General features: G+C 46.6%; 2 protein-coding genes across 2 annotated transcripts; both read right to left on the bottom strand.

Moving 5' to 3' along the window:
* Positions 1–298: 298 nt before the first annotated feature.
* LOC8035524 (39S ribosomal protein L10, mitochondrial) lies at positions 299–25284 on the bottom strand. The gene is made up of 6 exons (XM_042289019.1): positions 25248–25284; positions 24633–24815; positions 15578–15768; positions 11488–11622; positions 6744–6918; positions 299–649 (listed from the first exon to the last, which is right to left on the bottom strand). The coding sequence occupies exons 1-6, from the start codon at positions 25282–25284 to the stop codon at positions 405–407; spliced, it is 966 nt and encodes a 321-aa protein (XP_042144953.1). The 3' UTR covers positions 299–404.
* On the bottom strand, positions 18947–24693 carry LOC115322800. The gene is made up of 3 exons (XM_029983174.3): positions 24327–24693; positions 22078–22650; positions 18947–20071 (listed from the first exon to the last, which is right to left on the bottom strand). Exons 1-3 carry the CDS (start codon positions 24547–24549, stop codon positions 19950–19952), a joined length of 918 nt encoding a protein of 305 aa, XP_029839034.2. The 5' UTR covers positions 24550–24693; the 3' UTR covers positions 18947–19949.
* Positions 25285–25331: the final 47 nt, after the last annotated feature.

Genomic DNA, 25331 nt, shown 5'->3' with positions numbered 1-25331 from the left:
CTAGTTAGACCCAAGTGTACTCGCACACAACGCCACCGACAAAGGAGTGCCTCTGTCGCCGCGTGATTTCGAGGATAAAAGCGGCCGCTCTCTTTCAGTCTCTGTTTCGCAAAACTCGACGACGAAGCTGTGGGGATCGCATTGTTGGCATCGTCAACATTACGAACCCCGTCACTTTGTCATCGAGCTTTACGATCCCCGTGGCAGCTTGTTTTGGCTGCGAGTTGAGGAAATGAACGCCGCTCATTTTTCTCGAGTCTTTCCCACCGACTGCCATTGCGTGAAAAAAAAACTAATGCACATACAAAGATGCCCTTTTAATGTCGGCTTTACAAACACAACGTTTAATAGATGCAAACCAGTCATTCTCCTAGTCTCGCTAACACGCAGTTCGTCTCCTAACGTCACGGCTGGTCGGTTTTCGTCTCCGGAGCCTCCGTCTTCGTCTCGCCGGCCGTCGTCTGCTGCTTGGCGTGTGACGCCAGTAGCAGCGACAGCCTGTTCTGGTGGTGGGATGTGAGGCGGTAGAGGCCGCTTGCCGTCGACGACAGTATTCCGCACGTCTGTCCCAGGAGGTACTCCACGTTGGGTACCGTGCTCAGCCACTGGAGGTCGTCCCTGCTCAGGAAACGGTCGTGAGCTATGCCGGCTGCAAAGAAAGTGTCGACAATCAACGTCGCAAAAGCGCCTCTCTAGCGTCTCATTATTACGGGTAATTAATGTGAGTTGTCCGCAACAGCGAATTTAAGATCACAATCAGTAGACCCTTTCCGAAATTCGGTCCGGCAACTTTGATCACATCATCGCCTTAATGTGTGGCAAAAAAATTAATTCATTTAGTCGCTGCTGTGATGTCTCTATGATATGGACACCTCCATTCCGCCGAAAAAGCGTCTGCAATGTGAGGAGAGAAAAATATGCGTATCTACCAGGTTCGTACACCGAAAATGTCGTCTACATGGCGAGGTATTCGTAATAACGGGGTTTGTATTAGAGAGACAAGACTTTGGTCATTTACACAGCGGGAGTTTAGTCTGCTAGAACATGGCGACATTGTTACCCACTGTAGATGAGAAATTTAGCCAGTGCAGCATCTGTGCCAAACGGATGGAAGCCTTCGTAAGGTCGACGAAGGAAGAAGTCGAATATACTACCGAGCGGAAGATATGCAAGGTCTAAACGTCCGAGACGTCGGTACAACACGACGCACGAGTTCGATATGACGGCTGCGTAAGCATTTATTTCGGGGTGGGGTCCCCCACCACCATCTTCTGACGGCTGAAATTTAATTGAGGCGCTTGCGGGTCGCAGCTTTGTACCAGTCAGTTCTTATGTTCACGCCGTCGAAACTAAAACAAATTGAGAAAGAGTTACGAGGGCGATCGAAAAACCGATTCTCGTCTGCCATTGACGCGTGAAGGCGACGGTGCTCAAAGCAATAGTTTCATGACCGCCATTATTTTGTCCATAATGAAACTGCTTTCTGAACCTCCAGATGGCACTATATTTTAAAAAAAGGTCTAAAATAAACGACGTGTGTGGCCGTAAAAGACTCCGGTCTCGAGCCGCTTCTGTTTGACGGTAAGGGCAACCGACACCTGACGGTTGTGAATTGCTTGGCGTACTCCGTGACCAAGAAACCTCTCAAATATATTTTGTTTTACTGTTTCTAGAAAGTTTGTGTTCATAATAACGAGAAAAGCATGCACAAAGTATAACCTCATTACAACAGATCTGGTTACAGCAGATTTTCGTTTATAACTAGGATTCCGTGGTTTCTGAGTTTATATTTCTCACGAAATTCGGAGGCTGTTTTTCAGAGTTTATTGTTCGCCGAAAATTCTGCGTTTATCAAAGTTTATATTTTTGTTACTAGATTCCCAATTGTGAGAAATTTGCAATTTATCTTACTATACCCCCCATTTTCAAAAATTCACAAACAAAATAGATAAAGTTTCCGTATCATGACCTACTTTCCTGAAGGAACCTTGACAAGTATAGTTTGAGATTTCAAAGGAAACTGAAGGGGTATCTCCTTAGGGCTACTGACCTTCTGCATTTATAAAGTAAAGTATATAAAACACCATCTCTTTTTTTTATTTATTTTGTTGTGGTGACATTGAAATTCTTAGTTTTTTTTTGGATAACACCGAATTAAGAGAAAATTTACCGGCGAGTGTTTTTTTTTATTTTTTTCAAATTTATTTGAAAGCACAGAACCCTAATTACAACATATCAATTTGTGAAGCCTGGTTGGTCTTCCTATTTATGCCATTAAGCCAACTTTGCTTGCTACAGATTCTGTTGTGGGATACGTACTGAAATAACAGACTATATTAGGAAGTTTGTAAGTAGTTCGCCATTCTGTTACAGCAGACTTCCACAGCAGTCATTATACCATACATCACGTGGCTTTGGTTCGGTAGTGGTGGCACCCATCTTGCAAACTGCGATGACGATCGTCTGTACGGCTCGACAAAAAAAACCCTTGAAGTCCGGAAGTTTAAATAAACCGGTTCTTTTCTAAGATCCATTCACATTTCGACAGTCTCACCGGTTAGAACAGACTCCGGTCACAATTCACCTCAGTGTCTGTAGTAAGGATATCTGCATTCTGCTTGCTCCTTTTACAACGGACCAAAATTTTCATCCCTATCGAGGTGCGTCGCAACGACTTTGTACTGCACTCATGCGATTACTTTCCAAACTAGCCGCCCGTGGTCTGGACTGAGTGATTCTTTGTGAACGAGGCAGACTCGTATGGGGACAGACCGGTCCCCAAAAATCTTGTCTAGTACAAGGTGGGGTGTCTATATTTACAGGGTCTTATTAACCAGAGGCGAAAGTAACGGCGATGCCTCGTTAATACAAACACCTCCGTTGCCCCCCAAAGTTGTTCCCGGTTTACCTTGAAAGGATATTGGCAGCATCAAACTTTACAACTTAGATTAGCCTAAAGAATGAGCACTTTTACCATGGCTGTGGTGAAAGTGCCCTTCACTTTTTGAAGAAAGAGCATAAAAGACCAACTATCACTTGTCCGGGCTAACAGTGTCGCACACTCCGCAAGGTGTGGCATGGTGTTGCTATTTCTAAAGAACCTTTCACAGAAGCCACATGTGGTGGAATGCGTGTCGCTACTGTGTGACGCACAATTGAGATAGAAAGTTGGCAGTCTTGCTGGGTTTTGTTGCTAGCGAAAAACAGTTGCGAGCGACAAAGAAACTAGAAATCTTTTTGGTGGCGTTAAAATGTAGTGGCTCGAGGGCACGCGGCTCCACGCTCGCGAGAACTGCCAGCACATCCGCGGTGAGTGGAGAAGAAAAAGACAAATCCACTTGAGATATGGTACGTGAGCTCGTTGGGTTGTTCTTTCATCGACCTTGTTTGCCACCTCCACACTGGTGACCCGGAGGGAGCTTGGCACCGGCGCCACGACCTCAAAACTTTTTTTGCCATCAACAACAAATTATCTCCATTCTGGACCACCAATCACAAGCTCTGGTTCATTCAAATGGAACCACAATTTGCCGCATGACGCGACGCATCGAACCTTGCAAAATATCATCGCGCGGTGAGCAGTCTGCTGACCGCAACGGCGCTTGAAATCCAGGATTTATTATCCATTCCACCCGCCAAGGATACGTACAAAACACTCAAGGAGGCCCTTATTTGCCAGGAGTTGCGGCGGCTTCGGCAACTTCTTCGCGGAGAGGAACCTGGTAACCGGAAGCCGAGCCAACTTCTCCGTCACACGCAACATCTGTTCAACACCGGAACAACACATCTCGACAGCGTAATGCTTTGGGAACTGTTCCTCTGGCGGCTCCCCACAAACGTGGGGATGGTGGTCGTTTCTAGCGAAGAAACAAACCTACCGAAGTTAGCCAAGCTTGCTGACCGGCTAATGGCCGTAAAACCTTCCTCCATCTCGGCCATGCAAGTGGAACCAACTACTTCGGATCAGCTGCAAGATGTGCAAGCCGAAATCTCGCACCTAACCGACACAGCGGTGGCCCGGCAGGCATCCGGTTACGCACCTTCAAATCGGGGTCCTATGCCGCGGCCGTGATGGCTGTGGAAGGAATGTTGGTACCACTGCAAATTCCGCAATGCCGCATGCACTTGTCGGTAAATGGCCGGGGCCGTTATTGACGGCGACCAGTATGTCCGCTTTGCCAGAAAGTTGCACCTCCGTCTTCTTCCTCACCAAACGCGACAAGAGCGTTCGTTTCCTCGTCGACGCGGGCGCGGAACTGAGCATAATCTTGGCATTGCCCGTCGACAAGAAACGCTAGAGCTCGTCTCGACTATCTCAAAGAGATGTTCCTTCCGGGGACCATAGTGACTGAAGTCAAGTTTGCAATCCTGAGAGCAGACTCCCTTCGTCACTTCGGTTTTTTAGTTGACGTGTGCAACACGAGGCTCCCGAGCCTCTGCTCGGCCCCACGCTGCTAGGACCGTCGGGTACTACACGATTTGCTACCTTCTCACGCAAACTCTCCACCAGACATGCCGGCCACCAGTCGCCAAATTACCACTGCAGGCCTGCCCGTCCACACCAGAGAGCGGCGGATAGCTCATCAGAACTTCGACTGTACGCTCGAGCTCGGTATCATCCACCCATCGTATGGTCCCTGAGCACCTCCGCGGTTCAGAAGCTGACCTTTCTTGGTCACCTCATCTCAAGCTTGGGAATCCAACCCCAGAGAAGTTCGAAGCCACTGGAAAGTTTCCCCTGCCGAGTACGAAATGCCAACTCCGTGAGCTTCTCGGGCTGGTGGACTTCCATCGGCACTTCGTTTCCCGTTGTACGGCCATTCTGTGTCCTCTTCACAGCCTCTTGGCAACACCGAGGAGCGCAACTGCACTAGTTCGTCGGATCGATGAGGCGGTAGAGGCTTTTCTATTAATCGAGGACAGTCTTGCCGACGCCAGACTCCTCGTCTACCCTCAGACTGGGATGCCGCAATGTGTCGCATTCGACGCTTTGTTACCGAGTTTGCTTCGCAGTTTATATTTGCGATGACTTCCAATGACTCGACTGTTGCGGAGATATTTACGGATGGCGTTTCCGTAACCGGCCAACTGCAGACTGAAATTTTAAATGATTGAGATGGTGAGTGCCAGGGCAACCAATGTAGATTGCCTCGCGCGGTTTTGGTCATCTGTATGTTAGTGTCTGTTTGTTTCCTGCTAGCAGGCAGGGGAGGTAATGGCGCTACTTTCTGAAAATCCTGTGACTTTACGTGAGAGTAGCTTCCTCTCTTGTCTGTATTCGTTGTAGGTTCTGATGCGTTTCCACGTCTTACTTTTTTTTTACTGCAGTCCCCTGAAAAACAAGTCGATGCGGTCATTCCACAAGGCATTCACGAGTACTATTCGGTCGTAACAAAGCCATTTAAATGACCCAACGAACAGAGTGCAATCACACTTTTCACAAAGGTGTCAATGGGTGATGCAAATAGCGTTTTCAAAATTTGTGAGTACACGTTTGTGTAAAAAAAGAAAATCCAAGAGAAAATGACAGCTGCATGCATTTGAGATTTGTGTCGTCCTGTCCGTTATCTTATATTTCCTTGTCTCAGGGTTCAGATTACGTTATTTTCTAATCCATTTGCCGGTGTACTTTCGCTCCTTGTTACGTTATTTCGAAATTCTATGCACAGGAAGAAAAACGGAGACAAACTGCCTGGTAAAGGCAGCTACAGACAGATGGAGCCACATGCGCTAAGATCTGCCGGATCCGCTCTCGGGTATTCATCTCAAAGCTTTTTCGTTTTTGTTTTGTGTGAGGTAGTATCGCCAGTTTCCATTTCCTCGCCGCGCGTAGGAATAACACTTTTTTCTTTTCTTACATCTCTTCCCGTAGACCTAAACGCAAGAAACTTTTCTATATGATGAATGCAGCACCGAAAAACACCTTTCTGCAATTCTTTGCAGTACTCCGGTTACTGGCTTATGCCGAGTGTTTCAGCAAAGACTGAAAAATTCCTACCAATAGGGTGGTTGAAAAAAAAGAAAAGAAACTATCTTCTAGAACATTCTGCCAGTCATGGCGGAGGTCAGAGATTCCCAACAAGGTACCAATTACCGATCATTGACTAAACCTTACTAATTAACTTTTTAATTAGTTACAATAAACATGGTTCCAATTATTAACTGGCTGATGTCATCGAAAATCTCTAAATTAGTTCATTTTAGGACCACTTAAAACGTGTGCACATGAAGGTGGGCTAAAATTACCACACAAGGCTGGTGATGGAAAAGCGCGGACAATATTATTGTTCACGTTTTTGCATTGCCAGGCTTATGCAGGAGTGGCAACTTTAGCACATGGCCATGCCTTACATGTGTTTTTAAGCGTTCCTAGAATTAACTGATTTATTGGAGATTTTGGATGATGCTCAGCAAGTTTCTAATTGGAACCACATGTTTATTTTCACTAATTAAAAAGTTAATTGGTAAACTTTAGTTCAACCACTTAGCTAATTAGTATGTTTCTTGCAATCCCTACCGTTCGCAGCGGCTGGCAGTTTGTTCCCGAAACGAGTTTCTTTTTTTTTCCTAAACCACCCATTGGTAGGAATTTTTCAAAGCCTCCGCTGAAACGCTCCGTATATACATTTTCTTTTACGACTGATGAGCGCTTGCAAACAGCCTATGCATGTTTAAAACTCTCCTTTGCACTACAGTCGGTCATGTTGTGTATTGAGGAATAGCGTGGAAGCGACTGAACTCACCCAAGAGCACGAACTGGGGCATCTTCTTAGTAAGCCTGAAGAGGGTCTTGAGGTCTGGCTCAGCGCTGAGCAACAAGGCGTTATAGGACTTGGTGAAGGGTCTGGCAGTCTCAAACTTGGTACCCGCAATGGCCAGCTGGACCACTCGATTGCTGTAGTTCTTCAGAAAGAAGCCCTGCAAGGACAATTTCAGCTTTTAACCTGTGGAGTGCCGTTGTTTTCTCCGCGCGCTGGTGCGCGACTGAAAAAAATCCGCTTAGTCCTGGTATCGTACCAGGGACCTCTCCCCCCTGTTCCCCTTCTCCAGGGATTATTATTATCGTTATCGTTGTCCAGCTGACTTGCATTTTTGAATTAATTGCGTTATCATCACAACCTTAAAATGCAGGCCTGTTAGACTGGAGGAAGCTGTTAAAACCCGTTTGCTTTACTCATGTCTAACTCCTGGTTAGCTCAGTTGGTAGAGCGCTCCACTGGAAACGGAGAGGTCCCTGGTTCGTCACCAAGACCAGGCGGATTTTTTATAATATATGCATAGTACATTTTTATGTAAAACTGTTAACTGCACAAGCGCCTGTCCCCCCTTTTTTCATGATTATATCCGAAATTTGAGTGGGTGCTTGCCTGGTATTTTACGGTGGTTGTGTTTTGAGATTTCTAGATCCGTGTTTGTTTTTTGTCTGCCTTGTTCGATTATTGTTCAAATGTAGGAATTACACGAAAACATTGTTCGACTTAAGCCGCTTATGGATACGTTAAAAACATAGCGGGACAACCGAGATTTTGAAGTATATGTCTGAATTAACCACAAGTATGAAAGGTTTGAATTATCGCGAGCCTACTGTATACTTGGGATACTTAACCTCATGTCCCTTCCTAGAGGTGCCCCAAAAGGTGACCTATAGATGCTAGGCATTTACAGTGCCTTTGGAACATACCAAAGAGACGGGCTACTCTCCTCATCTTCCATGTCATCTTGCGTTTCGGCGTAATTGTCAAGGCTGGCTCAGACATTTGGGTCTGAGTGAGGCCCGACTGCCTTTTGACTCCTTGCATTCCATTACAACGCGTTGCAGGGACATTGGTTGCCATAGCAACCACCTGGTCATAAGGGGTCACACGTGGTCGGTCGCACTGCAGTCTTGTGTTTTGGGCTCCAAAGTCGGGTCGGGTAAAAAATACATCTCATTTCCGGACGTGTTAGGGAGAAGCCCAGTGTCGTAGCCAGAAATTATATTCGGGGGAAGGAGGGGGGGGGGGGGATCTGCATGACCGGGGATTGGGGGGCTTTGTCCTATCTTTGCGTGTAGTAGCCAATGTAGTGTACAATTCAAGGGTACGGAGACCGCCGTCCCCAGCCCCCAATCCCCCAGCTGACTGGAACAATTCGGTAGTCATTCAAAATTTGTCTTCCTTCGCTAAAAAAAAAACTTTCAGCCTTTCCACTCTGGTGAAGAAGGAAGAGCAGCGAAGCTGTATTATGTGCCGCCATCTATGAGTGATGGCGACAACCAGACAACCGGCAAGCCGGTTGTCTGGTTGCCGCCGTTGCTTATAGATGGCGGTAGCTGTTCAGAGGGTTTGTGTCAAGATTTATTTTGAACTAACCCTTAACAGCTCCGCTGTAAAAAAAAAAAAAAAAGGTGATGATTTGGGGGAGGTTTGACCTCCAAACCAACCATCCGCCTATGCCACTGCAGGGGTACTGATGTTTTCAAAGACAACTGTTTCAGGGGCCTCTTATTACTCTAAGGATTAGTAGGTCATCATTGCGTACAGATCTAAACAAAAAGTTAACAATGCAGAGGCGAGTTCATTGCAATCGTGATTCTCCGCGTGGATTGTCCTCCCATGTACGTCGGCGAAACAAAGAACTTTCAGGAGAGGGTCCGCCAGCACGCAAACGACATTGGATATTTTGGTCATGGACATGACACGGTTGCTGAACATTGTGACGTCAAGGACCAACGCACCGGTTTAAAGAGCACCCTCTCTATTGACACTGGGACTACAGGCCAGACGTCAATCGACACAGCGCACAAAGAACGAAGACGAAGTAGAAGGGGGTGCACGAAAAAAGCCCTTCTGGTTCGTCTTTGTTTTTTGTGCGCTGTGTCAAATTTACGAAGTATGAACCAACTAGCCCGCATCGCCACCCTAATCCAGTTCACGTGTACGTCGAGGCGTTAATGCAGTGCCGACTTGGACAAAAACATAGCACCGACGCGACACAGTATCACTAATGTAGAACGTGAAGGCGGTACAGCATCAGCAAGGTCGGCACTATTTCCAGCACCGAGGTAGAGCCGTGGCGTAAATGTGGACGGGCCTTAACCACCGACAAAGAGTTTGCTTAAAATCTTTACTCATTCAAACCACTCTGGAAGAGGTGAGTAGGCAGGTCTCTCTGCACTTTAGTATCCGCCCACATCAATGGGATTTTCCACATTGCCGATACAGAGAGAAAGACGCTGCCGCAGAAGACGAACCTGCTCCTCTGTCTATAGCGCCGAAGAAGAGACTGAGTAGGCCTCAAAACGTTGTGTCCCGGGGAATTGGGGCTTGGTAGGACGTCCTTCTTTAATTACTTGCGAGTGTCGGGGCTGCATCATTGACCATGGCCTTAACGTTCCGTCCATCTCCGTTGTTGTCTTTGTACGACAGAGCCTGAGGTTCTCAAACATGCACTAATTTGCAAAAATGGTCACTGCACTTGTCCCCGCCGATCACGGGAATTCACCACGGGCACTCACTACTAATTGCCAACGCTTAAATGTATGAAACAACTCATCTTGAAGTACAGAACAGTGAGCGGAACAAACATAACTGCAAAGGAATCGCACAGCGAACGGATCCCGCAATGCATTTCGTCTGCTGCGTGCGGAAAAAAAAACAACAACAACAATCGCACGGTTGGGTGTAGCCATGTGATTTCCGCCACTCGCTCTCTCCTCTCCACTTCTCCGTGTATTGCGGGGGTTTCAGTTTCGGTTTCGAGCAGTTGCGTTTTTTGGCCTTATTAAAAAAATATGTGACTCTGTAGCAAAATATTTTGGGGGGTGTCAGTGTCCCTTTAAGGAATTAATAAATTTAATAAATGAGATATTGCACAACAAAAAATTGTAGAGCCCTTCCACTTCACGTGAAGGTGGAGGACCAGCAAAGCTGTGATTTTTATGACGTCTAGGACAATGCCTAGAGGACGACGTCTAGGACGACCTCAAGAATGACCTCAAGGACGACGCCTAGGACGACCTCGAGGACGACCTCAAGGACGACTTCTAGGACAACATTGAGGACGACTTCTAAGACGTCTAGGACGACCTCAGGGGCGACTTCTACGACGACACTGAGGACGACGCCTGGAGGACAACGCCTAGGACGACCTCGAGGATAATGCCTAGAGATGATAACAAGGGATCAGGACCTCACTATCTAATAATGCCAAGAAAGGCTGACTCACGCTGGTTGCCCCCTCTTTTTACTTTTTATTTATTCATACTTGCCACGACCAATAAGGGATTTTCTGTCAACATCCGCGGACGCATTTTTTTTCCAGATCCTAGCGCATAACGGCTTCGCTGTAAAAAAGGCTAATGAAGGGGAATACCGAAATCAACATTCAAATTTCTCCGCACTTTTCAGTGGCACTATGTCACCGGTAGGCAGACTTGCAGGTTGAACGGGAAGTCTAGAAAAATGTCGAACATTTTTGGGGGCTCCTAAGCGAGTACCAGCGGGAGCTTCCACATTGTTCCTTTCACATCATCAAACTTCTTGTAGTTGGTTTGGAACAAGTAGTCAACGGAGATGTTCGGTTAAAAAAAACAAAAAAAAAACAATACGACCAAATTTCAAAATATAGGAATTGGTTGGAGAAAAATAATTAATGTGACATGATACTTTAATCAGTGCGCCATTGAGGTGGTCGTCGCCTTTGTGCTTTTGCTATCGACGACTAAGTCGATCACCCGGACCGGTCACGCAGGCCGATCATCCAGCTCTTTTTTTTTTTTACCGCGATTGGTCTAGCCGGTGAAGCAGACCCCCAAAGACGAGTGCAGTGGCGATGCGCTTTGGCACCACTCAACAGATCCTTTCCGAGTCTGGCCACTTTGATCCCCGTCATCATCCGAGGAATGGCATATGTGTTGTACTAATGGCGGCCTCGTGGTTGCCGATTACGGAAGACGTTGAAGATGCCCTGAAGCAGACGATGCGAGGCCCACGGATTTGAGACGTCGGTACGACGCGACGCAGGAATTGAATACGAGAGCTGCATAAGCGTTCATTTCTAGCTCGGGTCCGGTTGGCTCTAAAGCCTTTTGATGTATAAAATTTTATCGCGGCGTCAATGTGGGTTCGTGCTTCGTTGTTACCCCTCGTATGTATGTCGCCATCGAAACCTAGAGATCCAGGAAGAATTGTCAGGTAAAGGTCACAGTTTCGTATGACTTTGACCAGTGAAAGTGATGGTGGCCGGCTAAATACTGGTGATTGCAGGTCGATTTCTAGCATTAGTACGGCGAAAAGGTAAACTGCTATTTGAGCCAACCAAATGGCAGTGAATTTTGAAAAGGGTGAGACTTAGAGTGAAGCGGAGTATAGTTCAGCCATATTTAATGTAACGTGGTGTGTTAAGAAAAGTTTGAGAACAATCGTTGTCTACGAAAAACGCGGCAGAGTGCTTTTTCAATTGTCGGCAAAAAAGTTGGCTCTGGGTGGGGAGATTTTTCTTTTTTACCTTTTTGTAGAGCATGTTGTGGATGTCTCTGCGGTCGTCCCTGAGAATGGGGTTCTCGTGGAAGAAACAGATAAGGCCGGCCTCGTGAAGCTCCGCGCGGAGCTTATCCGCCAGTATCCGCTGGTAAGGGTGGACCTAGGAAAAAAAAAAAAGAAATTAGCAAGAGAGCTTTTAAATCTCACTCTCTACACAAGTTCCGCTTCCGGTTTTCTTTTTCTTTTTTTGTCATGCAGAATGTGTTGGGATTTTTTTGGGAAAGTGGGATAGAATGGGGTGGAAACTGTTGTGAAGTGTGTAACACCTACTTCAGAGGATCTGTCGAAAAGAGCAGTAAAATTGAGAAGAAAGAACAATGTCCTAGAAGCGCCCCGATGGGAATCGTGCCCACGATCCAATCATTGTGAGCTCGACCATTCTACCGCCGCGCATATTAGTGGGTAAATGCGAAGCTAGCTGGCTTTGTCTCCATTACGGCAGTCTATGAAGGCGATGGAAACGCTGGCGCTAGGCGTTACGGTGTTCCGCGTTTAACGTTTACGGTCAGACGGTCTATGGGAATAAACAAGAAAAGTTCCAGACAAGCCCAACGTCACATAAAAAAAAAAAAAAAGTAAAAAAAAAACAAAAAACTTTCATGTTTATAACAAGTTTTGAAGAATGCCATGGAAACATGTTATGTATATACCAATTTTATCCATAGAATTGAGATAAATTGAGCCTTTTTTTTTTTTGTTATACGTACCGGAGCCATAAGAGTTTTTTTATAAGGGCCAATTAAAAAGTAATGGGATAAATTTATTTATTTTTTATTCAGAATTAGGAGATTCTACAGGCTCTGATAATTTTTCCTTTCCAAGCCAACATCCTTCACGTTCAAAAACACTAAGTAGAATGTTTAAAAAAATAATTCAAAGAAATGAAGAAGACTGTTTTGCGACGTCATTTTCAGCATTGCTGCTGCGACTTTGTTTGCTTCATCGTACAAGGAGAACTTCCTTCCTTTCGGTTTTCGTTACTTTTTTTCAATGTTGAAAATGCCCAGAATCCATGCAGTGGTAAGTCCACACTATGTAAAGAGTATTATAGAGCAGTTGCCACTCTTTCAAGATCAACGCATAGTTCCACCGGGCACCTCTGCCGTCCTATCACGAGCACAATCTCCGTCCTTTGCTACGAGGCCACGTTGGAGGGGACTTCGCTAGCTGCGACGGAATGCTATAGGCTACGGCTGTCCGTCTGAAGGTTCAAACTTGTAGATGTGTTACCTTTGTGAACATCAGCAGAACACCGCCCGTCTACCTCCTTGCAAGGAAAGACACAGAAGCAGTCTTATTACTCCTCATTTGGCCCTCATACAAAGTGACTACTAGGTTCGTTACAGCCACATGAGATATAAGTAACGCTTGCAGTTATATTCTTATTAACGCATCTATGGTTACTCATAAAACCCGATATTCATGAACAGTAATGAAGTTACATTCCAATTTTAGAACATTTCGATTTATCAAGGCGTGCCGCAACCGCTCACCGACTGCAGTGACCGGCTGACATGAAGCACCAATGTTGGTCTGTCAACGTGAATTTGCGTACTTGCGAGCATAATATTCTAAACCAATTAACTGAGCTAATTAAGTTACGAGCAACTCCGAAAATGTAACTAAGTTACAGTTAGTAACCAGAATTTCTTTAATGTGGCTACATTTGTGGGCCTCATGTTTGACGAATCTGCCAGAATGCCATCATTTGAAATACTTCATTGTAGCAAAATATCACGATTGGGAGTAAGTAACATTTACAACTTCAGCGAATTATATCGCCATGCATGGCTGATCAATTTTTGCTGTTATTTTTATTAGTGATATTCAACAATATTAAGTTACCCTAAAGTAAATGACGTCCAACAAGAAAAGTTGCCAAACTCATTACATGAAAATTGCAACATGCTCTATTGCTGATGTTCAAAGGACTGCCACCTGGCTGGTTTCTGCACTGGCACAGCCGGTCTTTGGATAGCAGGCCAATTACCGGTACATAGCCAAGATCAACCGCCATTTTCATTTTCCTTTTTCTTCAACTAAACACAATTTTTTTATGAGCATTAATTTATAAATAAACTTTAGACCGATACTGCAACAGCTACCACTAGGAGTATATGTCAACAGCAGAAAATATCTCCTAAAGCTTACAAAAATCCACTGTAGCCTACATATATCCCAAAGTGAAGAAAGCATATGACCAAAAGAAAAGGCTTGTTGAGTGCCGACTCATTTTTCGTGTTAGAATACACAGTCAGTGTGGACCTCTCGGAACATCAACAGATGCCAACCTGCTCGTTTCTCCGCCATTCTTTCCGAGCATTGGTTCGTGCTGGTATGTTCAGGCTTACTTTCCCAAAAAAAACTGACGTGTCCGCCATCTATCCAAAGTGAAAATAATCACAAATGCTGCTCAAGCAGTACTGAGTGCAAAACTATGCATTCTGTAGTACACCCGCCGGCAATATGAAGGTGAACACCTTACCTGGTTTCTTGCCTGTTTTACAGCTCCCTAAAGCTATATTAACTCTCAATGTCTACAAATGGTACGTGGCTTGGGGGTCTAAACTTTGTGTTCTAGCCCTCTTCTGGAACGGAGCTTGTTCCAAAACTTGCAGGAGCGTCAAAAACAAGAAGAGGGCTGTTCACCTTCATATCGCTCACGGGTGTACATTTCCTACTGGAGAAAGGATCTTGGGAAGGGGGGGGGGGTCATAGTGGTGGAGTTTCCAAGGTTGACCACCAAAGTTCAACTCTATTTGTCAAGAAGTTTTCTTTTTAGTGCCCACAAAGAGCAGAAGCAAGGATTTCAGGTCACAGCCACCGCAAGGGTGACCTCACCCTTGCGGCGGTATCTAGCCTCCTTTATTCGAGAAAGCCTGTCAATTGCACGACAAAGCCATTGAATGGGCGGCCGCCGAAAAAAAGGCGAGGAGCAGCGCCGAACGGTTACTACCCGTATGGTAGAGCAGCGCCACTTCTGGGGTAACCCTTCAGCCAGTGCCAACTATACACGCGGTGGCCTCTCCGCGAATCAACAACAAACCGCAACAAAGAAAGAAGAAAGGAGGCTACGGCACGTGGAGAAACGGGAGACAAGCGGAATAGAGGAGGGTCAATGCAAGATATTCTCCTTTCCTTAAAAAAAACAACAAACAAAAAGGCGTGCATCCATGTTTCCTGATTTTACCGCTGGGGCATTTCTTTGACAATGCCAGAGAGAGCCCCGGCGCCCGCCCTCTTCTCTGATCTCCTTTCTTCTTTACAGCGGCCACATTCTATCTAGAATAAAGACGGCCGTGATCGAGACTTGTGGCAACTGTCAACGTGTGTTTTCTCTACTGATTGCCAGCTCCTGGCTAGCTCGGTTGGTAGAGCGGGCTCTGCTAGTTTTCGAGGCGCCCCAAACAAGGTGGATCTTTTCAGCAGCCACCAGTTGCCTATAATTTGTTCAGCCGTAAGTGCTGAACACTTACGGCTGAACTTAAGTCAGCGAGAGTGCAGGCAAAGCTACAGGTGTGAGCTGATCTGCGCTCCCGACTTTGAGACAGATGTTTCTGGTGTGAAAATTCATTCTGTGGAAGAACGTTTCAAAGCAAATACCTCGTGCTCTCGTGCTTATGGCACTGGTTGCAGTCTTAAGGGTGATTGGGATATAGGGCGTTTTTGTGCGACGTTAATCTGCCACTTTGTTGTTAGTTTTTGTTGTCGAAACACACTTTACTTCTCCACACGCCAGGCTTCCAATGTCAGAGTGACGAAACATGCAAGCTTCTGTGCACTACGCATTTGAGGGTGTCGTGCAAATCCTTGGAATACTCGCCTTCGCCACATGCCAGACAGCTCATACCAACAAAATGGTCGACGAAATTACGTCCGTGAAGAGAACCTTTAAAGGTGCGAGCTGCGCTCCATTTCAGCTGGAAGCCAATTTATTCTTACGTGAATCTTTACCACATCGGGGTCTTTCCGTCAGGCTCATTATATCTAACGTGTATTACGAAAAAAAAAAAAAAAAATAAAATAGTGCGCCGAGAGTAGCAGGAAAAACGTACGAATGGTTCGGGTGTCTCAATCCTCTTGGTCAGGGAGCATCTCTCCCAGGACGGGGTCTCGTCACGGCCGAAGATGGGCTTGCACACCTCGAGGATGGCCTTCTTCTCGAAGAAAGGCTCGCGCGGGTTCCGCCCACGGATGCGCCGGAATCTCACCTGGGTCACCGTTGGCGACACCGCGCGTGCCAGCCCTGCAAAGACGGAGCGCATGAGACAGGCGTCGCCCCGACCCGTCCCTTCCCGCTTCTGCCGTCGTCGACGTGAACTGGCCTTTTAAATAGGTCAACTCCCAAAATTTTTTTTATAATTAATTGCCTTTATAAAGTGCAAAATAACATTTTCCCTAAAAACATTTTTTTAGCGCAATATTTACGTCGGCGATTCGGAAACAATCTTCTATCTTGGGGTCGATGTATCGAAATAGAAGCGTGTCGTGGAATTGTTCCTAACTCAAAATCTCTCGCTCAACATAAATATTGCGCTAAAATGTTCGTTGCTAGCCACTTTCTTGGGGTTTGCATCGAGATTGCTCACAACCTTTTTGCTGCGTGCAACCCGCAAGCCACGAGGCAAGTTTAAGTGTGACGAGTCTTACACAAACTAGTTCCCATCCATCCACTGGCGATCATTGCAAAAAGGGAAGTCTCGTTCTCAATATACTGAACGTGTACGAAGCACGAATTCTGAAATTTCTCGAAAGGGACGCTCCTTGGAGAGTAGCAATGCTCTTATTTTCCTTCCTCCAATGTTGCAACTACGGTCGTTCGTGCCTTGGCCTCTTCTTACTTGAAGCTGCATGGGCAACGGGGGCACTCAAGTGGAATCTGAGATAATCTGTTTATGGTCATAACTCAATATATCGGCTCCAAGCATCCTAAGAAAACCGAAACTCCACTTGTGGGCGGCTGATTTCCCTATTAAAAAATTTGACGTTTTAATTCTCTGTAATGCCGAATTAGACTGCAACTCTCGAGGAGGAGGAGGGGAGGGTATGGGGGGGGGGGGGGGGGTTCGCTCCCTTCCTCCTTAAGGAAATTTAGCGAGGAAAGTTTTCCGCTAAATTTACATTCATTCATGTGATGTCATACATGAAGGCACGTGTGACGTCACGAGGGTAAATGTTTCTGCTAAATTTAGCGGAGGAATTTTTCCGCTAAATTTACTGGAAAACTTTTCCCGGGTTGAGTGGCGCCACGTGTGACGTCACGAGGGTAACATTTTACCTGCTAAATTTGTTGGGAAATGTTTCCGCTAAATTTAGCGGCAAAATTTTCCAGCTAAATTTAGCAGAAAAGTTTACCCGCTAAATTTAGCGGAAAAATATCCTGCCAAACCTAACCTAGTGGGAAAGTTTTACGCTCGTGACGTCACATGTCACGTCATTATGCCAAACGTCCGATAATGCAACATGCGGTTACACCGACGGCGACAGCGACGCTGCTCAACCCAGAAACGGGCGCCTAAGAGCTGCGCTCTAAAATTCAATCAAAGGTTTGACATGCCCCTTGTTCTGCACCTTGCAGCAGACACCAGGGGGCACCGTTGGACCAGGGCGCCAACATGAAAAGTCAGCATTTCCCTGGCAGATGCCTGAAATTCCCCTATTTCTGCCGAAATTTACCTTGCTTGCCCCGATAATTGTACATTATTAAATATTGATTGTTTTCTGCATCACCTTCATTCTTACCAAGCCTTTACGCCACGCGTGCATTTCGCAAAAATAAGTTTATCGGGCCAAAGTGCAGCTAAAGCAGCACTCAAGCGGGGTGGCCCTCGAAGATGGAAACTCGCGTCACACAGCCTCGGTAGTGCATTCGTTCGGACCGTCTTAGGATCGCTCCTATTCCATTTCTGTATAAAATGATGTTTATAGTTAAATAAATCTTAATAAAAGGTCAATGTTTTTCTGTGCTGGGCACTGACAAAACAAAATCACTGAAAAACAAAACACTGACTAGGGCAGCGCAGATGCAGCATAGTTCACAAGCTGCTCAAGCCAGGCTCCGAGAAACCCAGAAATTCCCCGTGGTATCCAAAGGGGTTTCCTAGAATGCTGACAGAGTTTCCGGGCATCTTTCGTGGGTATCCGTAGGTGATCCTCGGAGCCATCCACAGGATTTTCCTAGAGTACCCCTAAAGCAACCCAAGAGCACCCCTCGAAGCAGCCAGAACGACCTTACTGAAATATGGTAGGATGTTACTGATTTAGGGGACGCCTCCAAGTGGGAGATTTACGGGAGAATGAATTGACTCGACCTCTAACTAATATTTGTGTTGCGTGTTTCATTAAGCAGCGAGAAGCTAGTTAGCCCCAATGGGGAGTTTGGTGTCTCCAGTGCAAGTGAGCAATTTAGCCAGTGCAGTACAACCGTTAGCCTGGGGTCTTTAACGTGCATCACGCAGTAGTGATACACGACCGCACGCCGGTACGATCCTCATCTGGGTCGAAACGGGCAGGGGTGGGGATTAACCTCAAGATCCCTGGGTTCTGCACGAGCTGGTGTGCACTAGCCCACACAGCCGCCGACCTCCCCGACGTCTACCCGCAACGGAGAGCAACTCGTCTCCTCTAGGTGTTCGGTGTGCCGTCCAACAAATATGCCCGGTTTGAGCTTTAACCCCGGTACTTCTCCAAGACTAGCAAAGCACTCTACCAGCTGAGCTAACTGGGAGTTACCCATCAAAAGAGCAAAAAAATGTTGATAGTTAAAACCAGTCTCAATGAATTAAGGCTGGTAGATACTGTCAATATCCGTTAATTTGCTTTACCGGCGGCCAACACCAGGTTAGCTTGAGTGGTAGAGCGTCCCGCTGGTCTTCGAGAGCTTCCGGGATCGAAACCCGGACCAGGCGAATGTTTTCTATGGCACGTCGGCCATCTAGAAACTGCAAATCCCGCTGCATCTCGTTTGGAAGCTGAGTCAATTTATTTCAGTCGAACTGGAAAATAAGCTTTGCATGTATGGTCATGTCGGTGGTCGAGTATGTTGTTGCACTGGAGCTCGGAGCAAGCGGGACGGAAGCTCACGTTGCAGAACCCAGGGATCCAAGGCCCGATCCTCGCCTCTGCTTGTTTTGATCTGGATGAGCACCGTACTGGCGTGCAGTCGTGCATCACAACTGCGTGATGTGCCTTAAAGACTCCCGACTAGCAGCGGTACCGTACTGGCACAAACATCTCATCGACAGCAGATGCAGCAGAGGCCGACTAGGGCTTACTAACTTCCCAGTGTCTAAACAAACACACGCAACACAATTAAAATGCTACAACCTGCAAAGACAGCATGCAGGTTCTGCATCTGAATGAGGCATCGCTGTACCCTTACAGTCACTCAAAATACATGCAATCAAGACAAACTCGAGGCGCAATTCCATGGCACAGGTGTTGCATTTCTCTTTAATAACAATAAAAACAAATACATTAAAAAACAACTCAACTTCTTTTTTGTTTAAAAAAAAAACAAACAAAAAAACGCAGCTTTTGTTAGTATCATCTAGAAACACCGCACATAAAATATTACGACATAGTTCTGTCTAAATGTATCTTCGGTCCGGCAAACTTTGGAACACGACAAGTTGCCAAACTCGGCCGACTCTGGCGGGTGAATTGAGGCGTGATCAACAGCGCAGTCGAGGCTACGGTGTTGGTGTTGTTGACATTGAGCTAAACGTCATCGACATTACTACGTTTTGCTTGTTTTTGCTTTTCCGAGTGAGCGTAACAGGCGACGTGAGCAGCGTCTCCTCTTGGCACTGACCAATTGCGTTGGCTCAGCGGTGTCCACGTGACTGGCATGACGCGCCTGCGCAGCGCACTTCTCAGCCTTGGGAGCCGTCCCGTCGTCTTCCGAGCACCGTCGTCTCGTCGCCTCGCCGGCTCTGATAATTGTCTCTTGGAGTTTCAATCACACTACGTGAACAGACCAATGCCGCAGTTGTGCAGATGTCGTCGGATATCGTAGACACCGAAACGTGATGCAGACTGCGGTGCAGAGGACACTTGCGCTTTGCACACATCAGCCCTAATAATGGCCCACCCCGATTTTGCCCGTCATCACTTAGAGGATCACGTGACTGCTTATACCACACAGAAGCCACCTTTTTAAAGGCCCAAGGCCAATGTTGCCCGACAGAGGCAAAGCTTTGGCTTCGGTTTCTGCTCGCGTTTAAAGTAAGATTTCACAAAATATTTCTCATTTTTACTGAAGCAAAGGATGTAGTGCCTTTTATCGGTACTTCTTAATGTGATATCACTTATCCTGAAGAATTGAGTGGAGTTGTCCTTTAAAAGAACACTGCCACTATGGAGCACTATGGAGCCTGGAGCAAATCAAAATGTCGACCCAATGCTGGCTGCACGAGTCCTCGCCCATCAACCACTGCTGGAAGTCGGTTTCCTCTCTCGCAACTCGTGCAACTGCCTCCTCAGGTTGCGGCACTCGAGTTCCAGCGCAACAATGTCTCGTATCTTCAGTGTGGTCTGGGTGCCTACGCCTGCGTGAAGAAATGTAAGGTCATACGAAACATTACGATCTGTGGCACTTTATTTTATGCTTCAGAGGCGCTCAAACATGATCTTGTGAGCTTTCACGCGAAAGCGTTTCAATAATGGGATTGTACCCGAGGAAATTAAAAAGGCGGGCCGACATGGGTACCCAGCCAGGACTGAGGGGACTAGAACTGGCAATATATACACCTTTTTCGTTTAGCCTCGCACCCAGCCACGTTGTCCCTCTATCCGGTATGCATTCCGAAAAAAAAAAAAAAGCAGGAGATTACAACCCTCAACAAGTAAAAAAAGTATAGAAGGGTCATAACAAGAATGTCCGACGGTTGTAATTAAAATTTTAACATGTTCTACTGTCGAGGAGAGAAGAAAGCGATGTTTTCACGCATACCGGAAGTTCCAGAATTAAAGATGGCGGCGCCCACATAGAAAAGGTGCATACTCTTCTGCCAAAATTACCTGGATTTCAACATAAAACTACACAGGCACAGGTATATGAACAACAACTGACATGCAACAGCGGCCTAGCCAGGGGCCGAAGGGGGCGGGGGGCACTTTTGGGATTGACCCCCCTTTCAAACTCCTTATACACGTGCATTGCCCACCCTCCCCTGCATCCCAAGTCACGAACGTCCAATCATCTTAGCCAACCCCCCCCCCCCCCAGGAATTCGGGGGGAGGGGAGGGGGGCAAATTTCTGGTTATGCCACTGGCACGTTATGCAGTACATAACCAACGACAAAAAATAGTGCAAGCATAAGAAGACCAAAATGACAGGGTGCGAAGCTTTCTGCAATTGGATGTTGAATATTCTGCATGTTATGCGAGCAGTCGCACCACTGTACAAATATAATGGGCGCCTTCTCCTTTTCGCTGGTGCTACCACTCCAATTAACCCATTCACTAACAAAGCCGGCAAATCGCCGGGTGTGCCGTCAGGGGCCATACTGCCATTTCATAGATGGCGCGCTATGTAGACTTGAGGTAGTGTAGTTAGATGCATTGCCAACAGATGGCAAGGGTCGTTCTGTTCACTGTGTTTCTATGAGCTTGTTCTTTTGTGTGTCGTTTTTCCCGCTCGATCGCTGCCTGCTTGGAGAAGATGGCAGCGTCCAGTGCACGGTGTGGCCTTTCCGACAATGAAATCATAGATATCCTCTTCGACAGCGATCATGACGGGACGTCTGGTGAAGATAGTGAGCTTTCGGAGCCTTCTGTCGATGACAGGAGTGATTCCGACAGCAGTTCTGAGTCTGAATCACGACAAGAGCACACTGGTTGTGTGACGCCTAAGCGACCGAGGATGGAGTGCTTCAAGATCTTCCATACAAGGAAGAATCTGTGAGGGCCTATTGATTTAAAGACTTGAACGAACCACTCAAGCAAGTAAATAAACATGTTTTCTTGTTTTCTGCACCGAGTTTAACTGCAAAAGCTTATTATACAAGCAAAACAGTTACACCTAGTGTAGCCCTGTTTTAGGAGAAAAAAATGTGGTACAAACTACCCGGCAGCGCGCGACGCGCATGGTAGCGAATGGGTTAAAGAGCCTGCACTTTGTTCGTCAAAGCCGTATGTCCGAGACAATGCCCTTTGCGCACCAAGCACCTTTTCATTTTCTACTCCGCAATGCCGATGGCGCGCCGAGTTTTCACTTCGGAAACAATGCTGCTGCTACCTTTCGCGGGCAATTTTCGAGATGTGGCCACTTTATACGTCACAGCTACTAATGAAAATATGCAATTAATTCCAGTGCCACTTCAGGGCTACACTGAAATAAGCAGCCCTACTTTATTGGCTGAAAGCTAATCAAAGAATTATTGCACGGTTATGTTTGACCATCACTACTTTCATAAAAGAGATGCTCCATCCAACTGCGCCTCTGCGTTAACCCCTTAACCAAAACGTCACACTCTAAGACGCAGACTCGTATCTCTGATTCCATGTTGCACAGGCGTGGCCAGCTTCACTCGCATTTTGCTAGTAGTCTCACCTGTTTCTTGTTCCATATCCACATTGCCATCGTAAAGCTTCAGCCATTCTTGAACAGCTGACAGCCCTGTTTCTTCTCTCGTTCGCATCCCCGCCAGCTCCAGCAAGCCTTGCGCTGCAACTTCTTTGCTGACTGCAACCTCCTTGTCCTCTGCAACTTCTTTCTCGTCTGCGACTTTCCTGTTTCCCGTAGCCTTCTTGACGTTTGCAGCTCTCTTGTTGCTTCTAACTTGCCTGTTGCTCAAAGCCACTTCGGTGTTTGCAGTTTTTACATTGCCCACAACATTTCTCCTGCTCCTAACTTGTCTGTTGCTCGAAGTCCTTTTGTTACTCAAAACTTTTTTGTGGCTCAAAATTTTGTTTTTGTTTGAAACTCTCTCGCTCGCAACCTGGTTGTTGCCTGCAACTTCCGTGGCCTCCCCAACTTCCTTTTCATCCGCAGCTTCCTCTTGCCTCCTGCTTTGCACTTTCCTCGCTCGCCGGGGTCGAGACGGCTTGGGGCCGTCTTCTCGGCCGAGTTTTAAGGAGGGCAGCCAATCGGGATGACTGTCGTGCATCAGGTAGGCGGGCTTTCCTGCAACACGCATTGTGACAGTATCAAACAAACATATCCGTAGAGCACCACCAACGCGGGTGTACATTCAACACGTAGGGGGTGCCCCCAAAAATAGATTTACAGTGTCTTTTTCACCGCAAAATTTAAACTATATATCGCCGAACATTCAGTCTCCACACAAACCCCCCTCCCCACGGGGCGGGCATGCAACCCGTAGATGAGGATCTGCATTTTCATGTAAAAGATGCGCTTTTGAATCAATCAATCAATCCACCCAAGTGTACCGCAAGCAATCCAGACCAGGTGCCAACGTTTTAGAAGTAACTGTATTTTTATTCAAAAGTTTTAAGTGATTTTTCGGAACTTTCAATGGGAACATAGGCCCTGGTCCTAGTTGCTGATGCCATTTGTCACCGCATATTCGTGGCTTTGTCAAATGCTACTTTCCCCCCGAATGCTTGCAAAAGAAATTGCTCATAACTTTTGAAAAGAAGTGCATGTTCAGAGGCCGACAACCTTTTAACTGACCAAAGACTGTTCACAGAAACGTTTGGACATTACAATTTCGAGTGAGTTGCATTAAAAGCACGACGCATACCACATGCTAAGTTTTAAAATAAATTTAAGACACGCTTTCTATCCTCGCAGAACCTGAGAGAGCCAAACTCTGACCGGAATGATTACTCCGTAGAGACAAAGGCAGCAAAGCTAGCTGCCTTCGTTTCTACTCAGCCTTCCAACGCCTTCGAACGCAAACCAGCAGCATTTGCATACGAACGCGCCTCAAGAGTGAGTGGAAGCAAAAACAGCTGGCTTTACGTCTACTCATTAATCATTCCAGCCAGAGCTCGACTCTCTGATGACTTTGCACGCTCTCGTCTCCTCCTCTCTCTCTCTGTTCGTACCCCCATAACAATTAATAATCCGCCTTCATAGGCTAGTTGTACCCGTCTCAAAATGTTTGAACCGTGCAAAAGTACCGTGGAGACTGAAGTGGTTCGGTTACACTACAGAGACCATTGAGCAAACAATATATTGCTACAATAGACCCTCTTCAAAATCCCATCAAGCAACGCTCACAGTTGCCATATTTTGGGCACCGACGCAGCAGCACTGACGCAGAAGGCGTGATGAATACATAGGAACCCGCATATGCACCGAACGCCGATGCATTACTCGCGTCAACTGCTTGCTCAAAGTGCATGCCCTAAATATGGTGGCCTTGTACAACGAATGCTGGGAGCGTGCACACTTTTCAAAAGGGTCAATTCTACTCGTAACAAGATTCCCTGATGCACCGTTCGTATTAATTTACTGTTTGCCATTCACTTCCTCGCCAATTGCAAAAAAAAAAAAAAAATAGTGGTTAGATTTTAAGGCATTTAGCATTGATGTCTATCCAATATCCTTCAAATCAAAGCCAATCAGAACTTGGCACCGTTCTGACGTCAACGCCACCCCTGCGCAAGAAGCAGAGGAGTTGCTTTCTACATTGGCTCGGAAAATTAAATAAATAAAGCTAAATAAATTTTTCACTCGCAGCAACATTCAGGGACTGCATCGGATGCACTCGTTACTGTCGGCGCACCGAAGCGCAGGTGCACGCATCGCAAAAATAAAATCCCGTAACAGCATCGCGCACATGTGGCTCAAATGAATACATGAAGAATGCAAAAGAAGCAAGCGAAGCTCACCGGAGATAAAGTGGACGCTGCAGATCCGGATATCCTTCTTGAAATACAGCTCGCGCCGGTTGATTTTTTCCAGCCACAGTTTCCGACGCTTTTCGGAAAGCTGGCGGGTCCGATCGCACTGGTTGCTGATCACTTTGGGCAGACAGTAAAAGCTCACGCTCGGCGTCGTCGGGTTGCGGCGCGAACTTCTGTTCGAACACCCGTTCACCGCACAGATCGTCATTTTTTTTTTTTTTGAATCGCTTTTACAAATTTATTTGAGCCGATCTGAACAGTAAACCGCGCTGAGAAATCTCACGTCCGCACCGTCATAGCTCGGGCCCACAAAAATGGCGGACAGCAGCCCCGGACGGGCTTGGATTGTATTGGATTGAGTCGGCTGTGTCGCTATCTGTGTTGTCGCCACCGATAGTCTCGGGGACAATCGAAGAGTTTGGTTTCGGCGTTCTGGGATTGCGGAGGCGGCGGAGGGTAACTTCGCTGTGTATGCTGACGAATCGATCGAACTATATTGAATGGGCAAAGTACTTCTCGGACGCTTTGGTATCTACGTAAGACAGAACAGAAAACAAGAAGTGCATAAGCGGCTCGTGCGACTCTCCAACCCGCGGTGGGAGATGGTAGGAATTGGAACATTTCGCTTTTCCTCGCATAAATGCACCCTCAATGACTGATCGACGTTGTGATACCGTGTGCGAGCAATGATATACCGAAATCGGGTGTACGCTAACTTATGTTTAACATTTCACTTGTTCACTGCATGTGGCACACATATGAGCTAGGTCCGAGCATTTGAAGCTACTTAGTATGTCGCCTTAGACTAACACTACTTTTATCTGACTTGCGCCTGGCAATTCGTGTGTGCTCAGTAAATGGAATTAAGAAAAACATTGATACGCGAAGGAAGGAATAACAACTTACTCGAGTTCAGACTCGCGATAGCAGACAGCGTCGCCATTTTGTAATGATGTTGATGTTAGCGTCGATTCGTACAATGCAAACACT

Source organism: Ixodes scapularis, unplaced genomic scaffold, assembly GCF_016920785.2.
Source record: "Ixodes scapularis isolate PalLabHiFi unplaced genomic scaffold, ASM1692078v2 PGA_scaffold11__112_contigs__length_91849675, whole genome shotgun sequence".
Classification (NCBI taxonomy): Eukaryota; Metazoa; Arthropoda; class Arachnida; order Ixodida; family Ixodidae; genus Ixodes; species Ixodes scapularis.
Note: the sequence above shows the minus strand (reverse complement) of the source record. Positions and strands in the feature narration are given on the sequence as shown.

Coding starts and splice junctions, on each gene's coding strand:
- LOC115322800 (XM_029983174.3), bottom strand. CDS start 24,549: ATGACGATCTGTGCGGTGAACGGGTGTTCGAACAGAAGTTCGCGCCGC. Junction 22,651..24,326: donor CAGCGTCCACTTTATCTCCG/GTGAGCTTCGCT, acceptor TGCGTGTTGCAG/GAAAGCCCGCCTACCTGATG. Junction 20,072..22,077: donor GGATATGGAACAAGAAACAG/GTGAGACTACTA, acceptor TTCTTCACGCAG/GCGTAGGCACCCAGACCACA.
- LOC8035524 (XM_042289019.1), bottom strand. CDS start 25,284: ATGGCGACGCTGTCTGCTATCGCGAGTCTGAACTCGA. Junction 24,816..25,247: donor TATCGCGAGTCTGAACTCGA/GTAAGTTGTTAT, acceptor TCGATTCGTCAG/CATACACAGCGAAGTTACCC. Junction 6,919..11,487: donor ACAACATGCTCTACAAAAAG/GTAAAAAAGAAA, acceptor TTGTCCTTGCAG/GGCTTCTTTCTGAAGAACTA.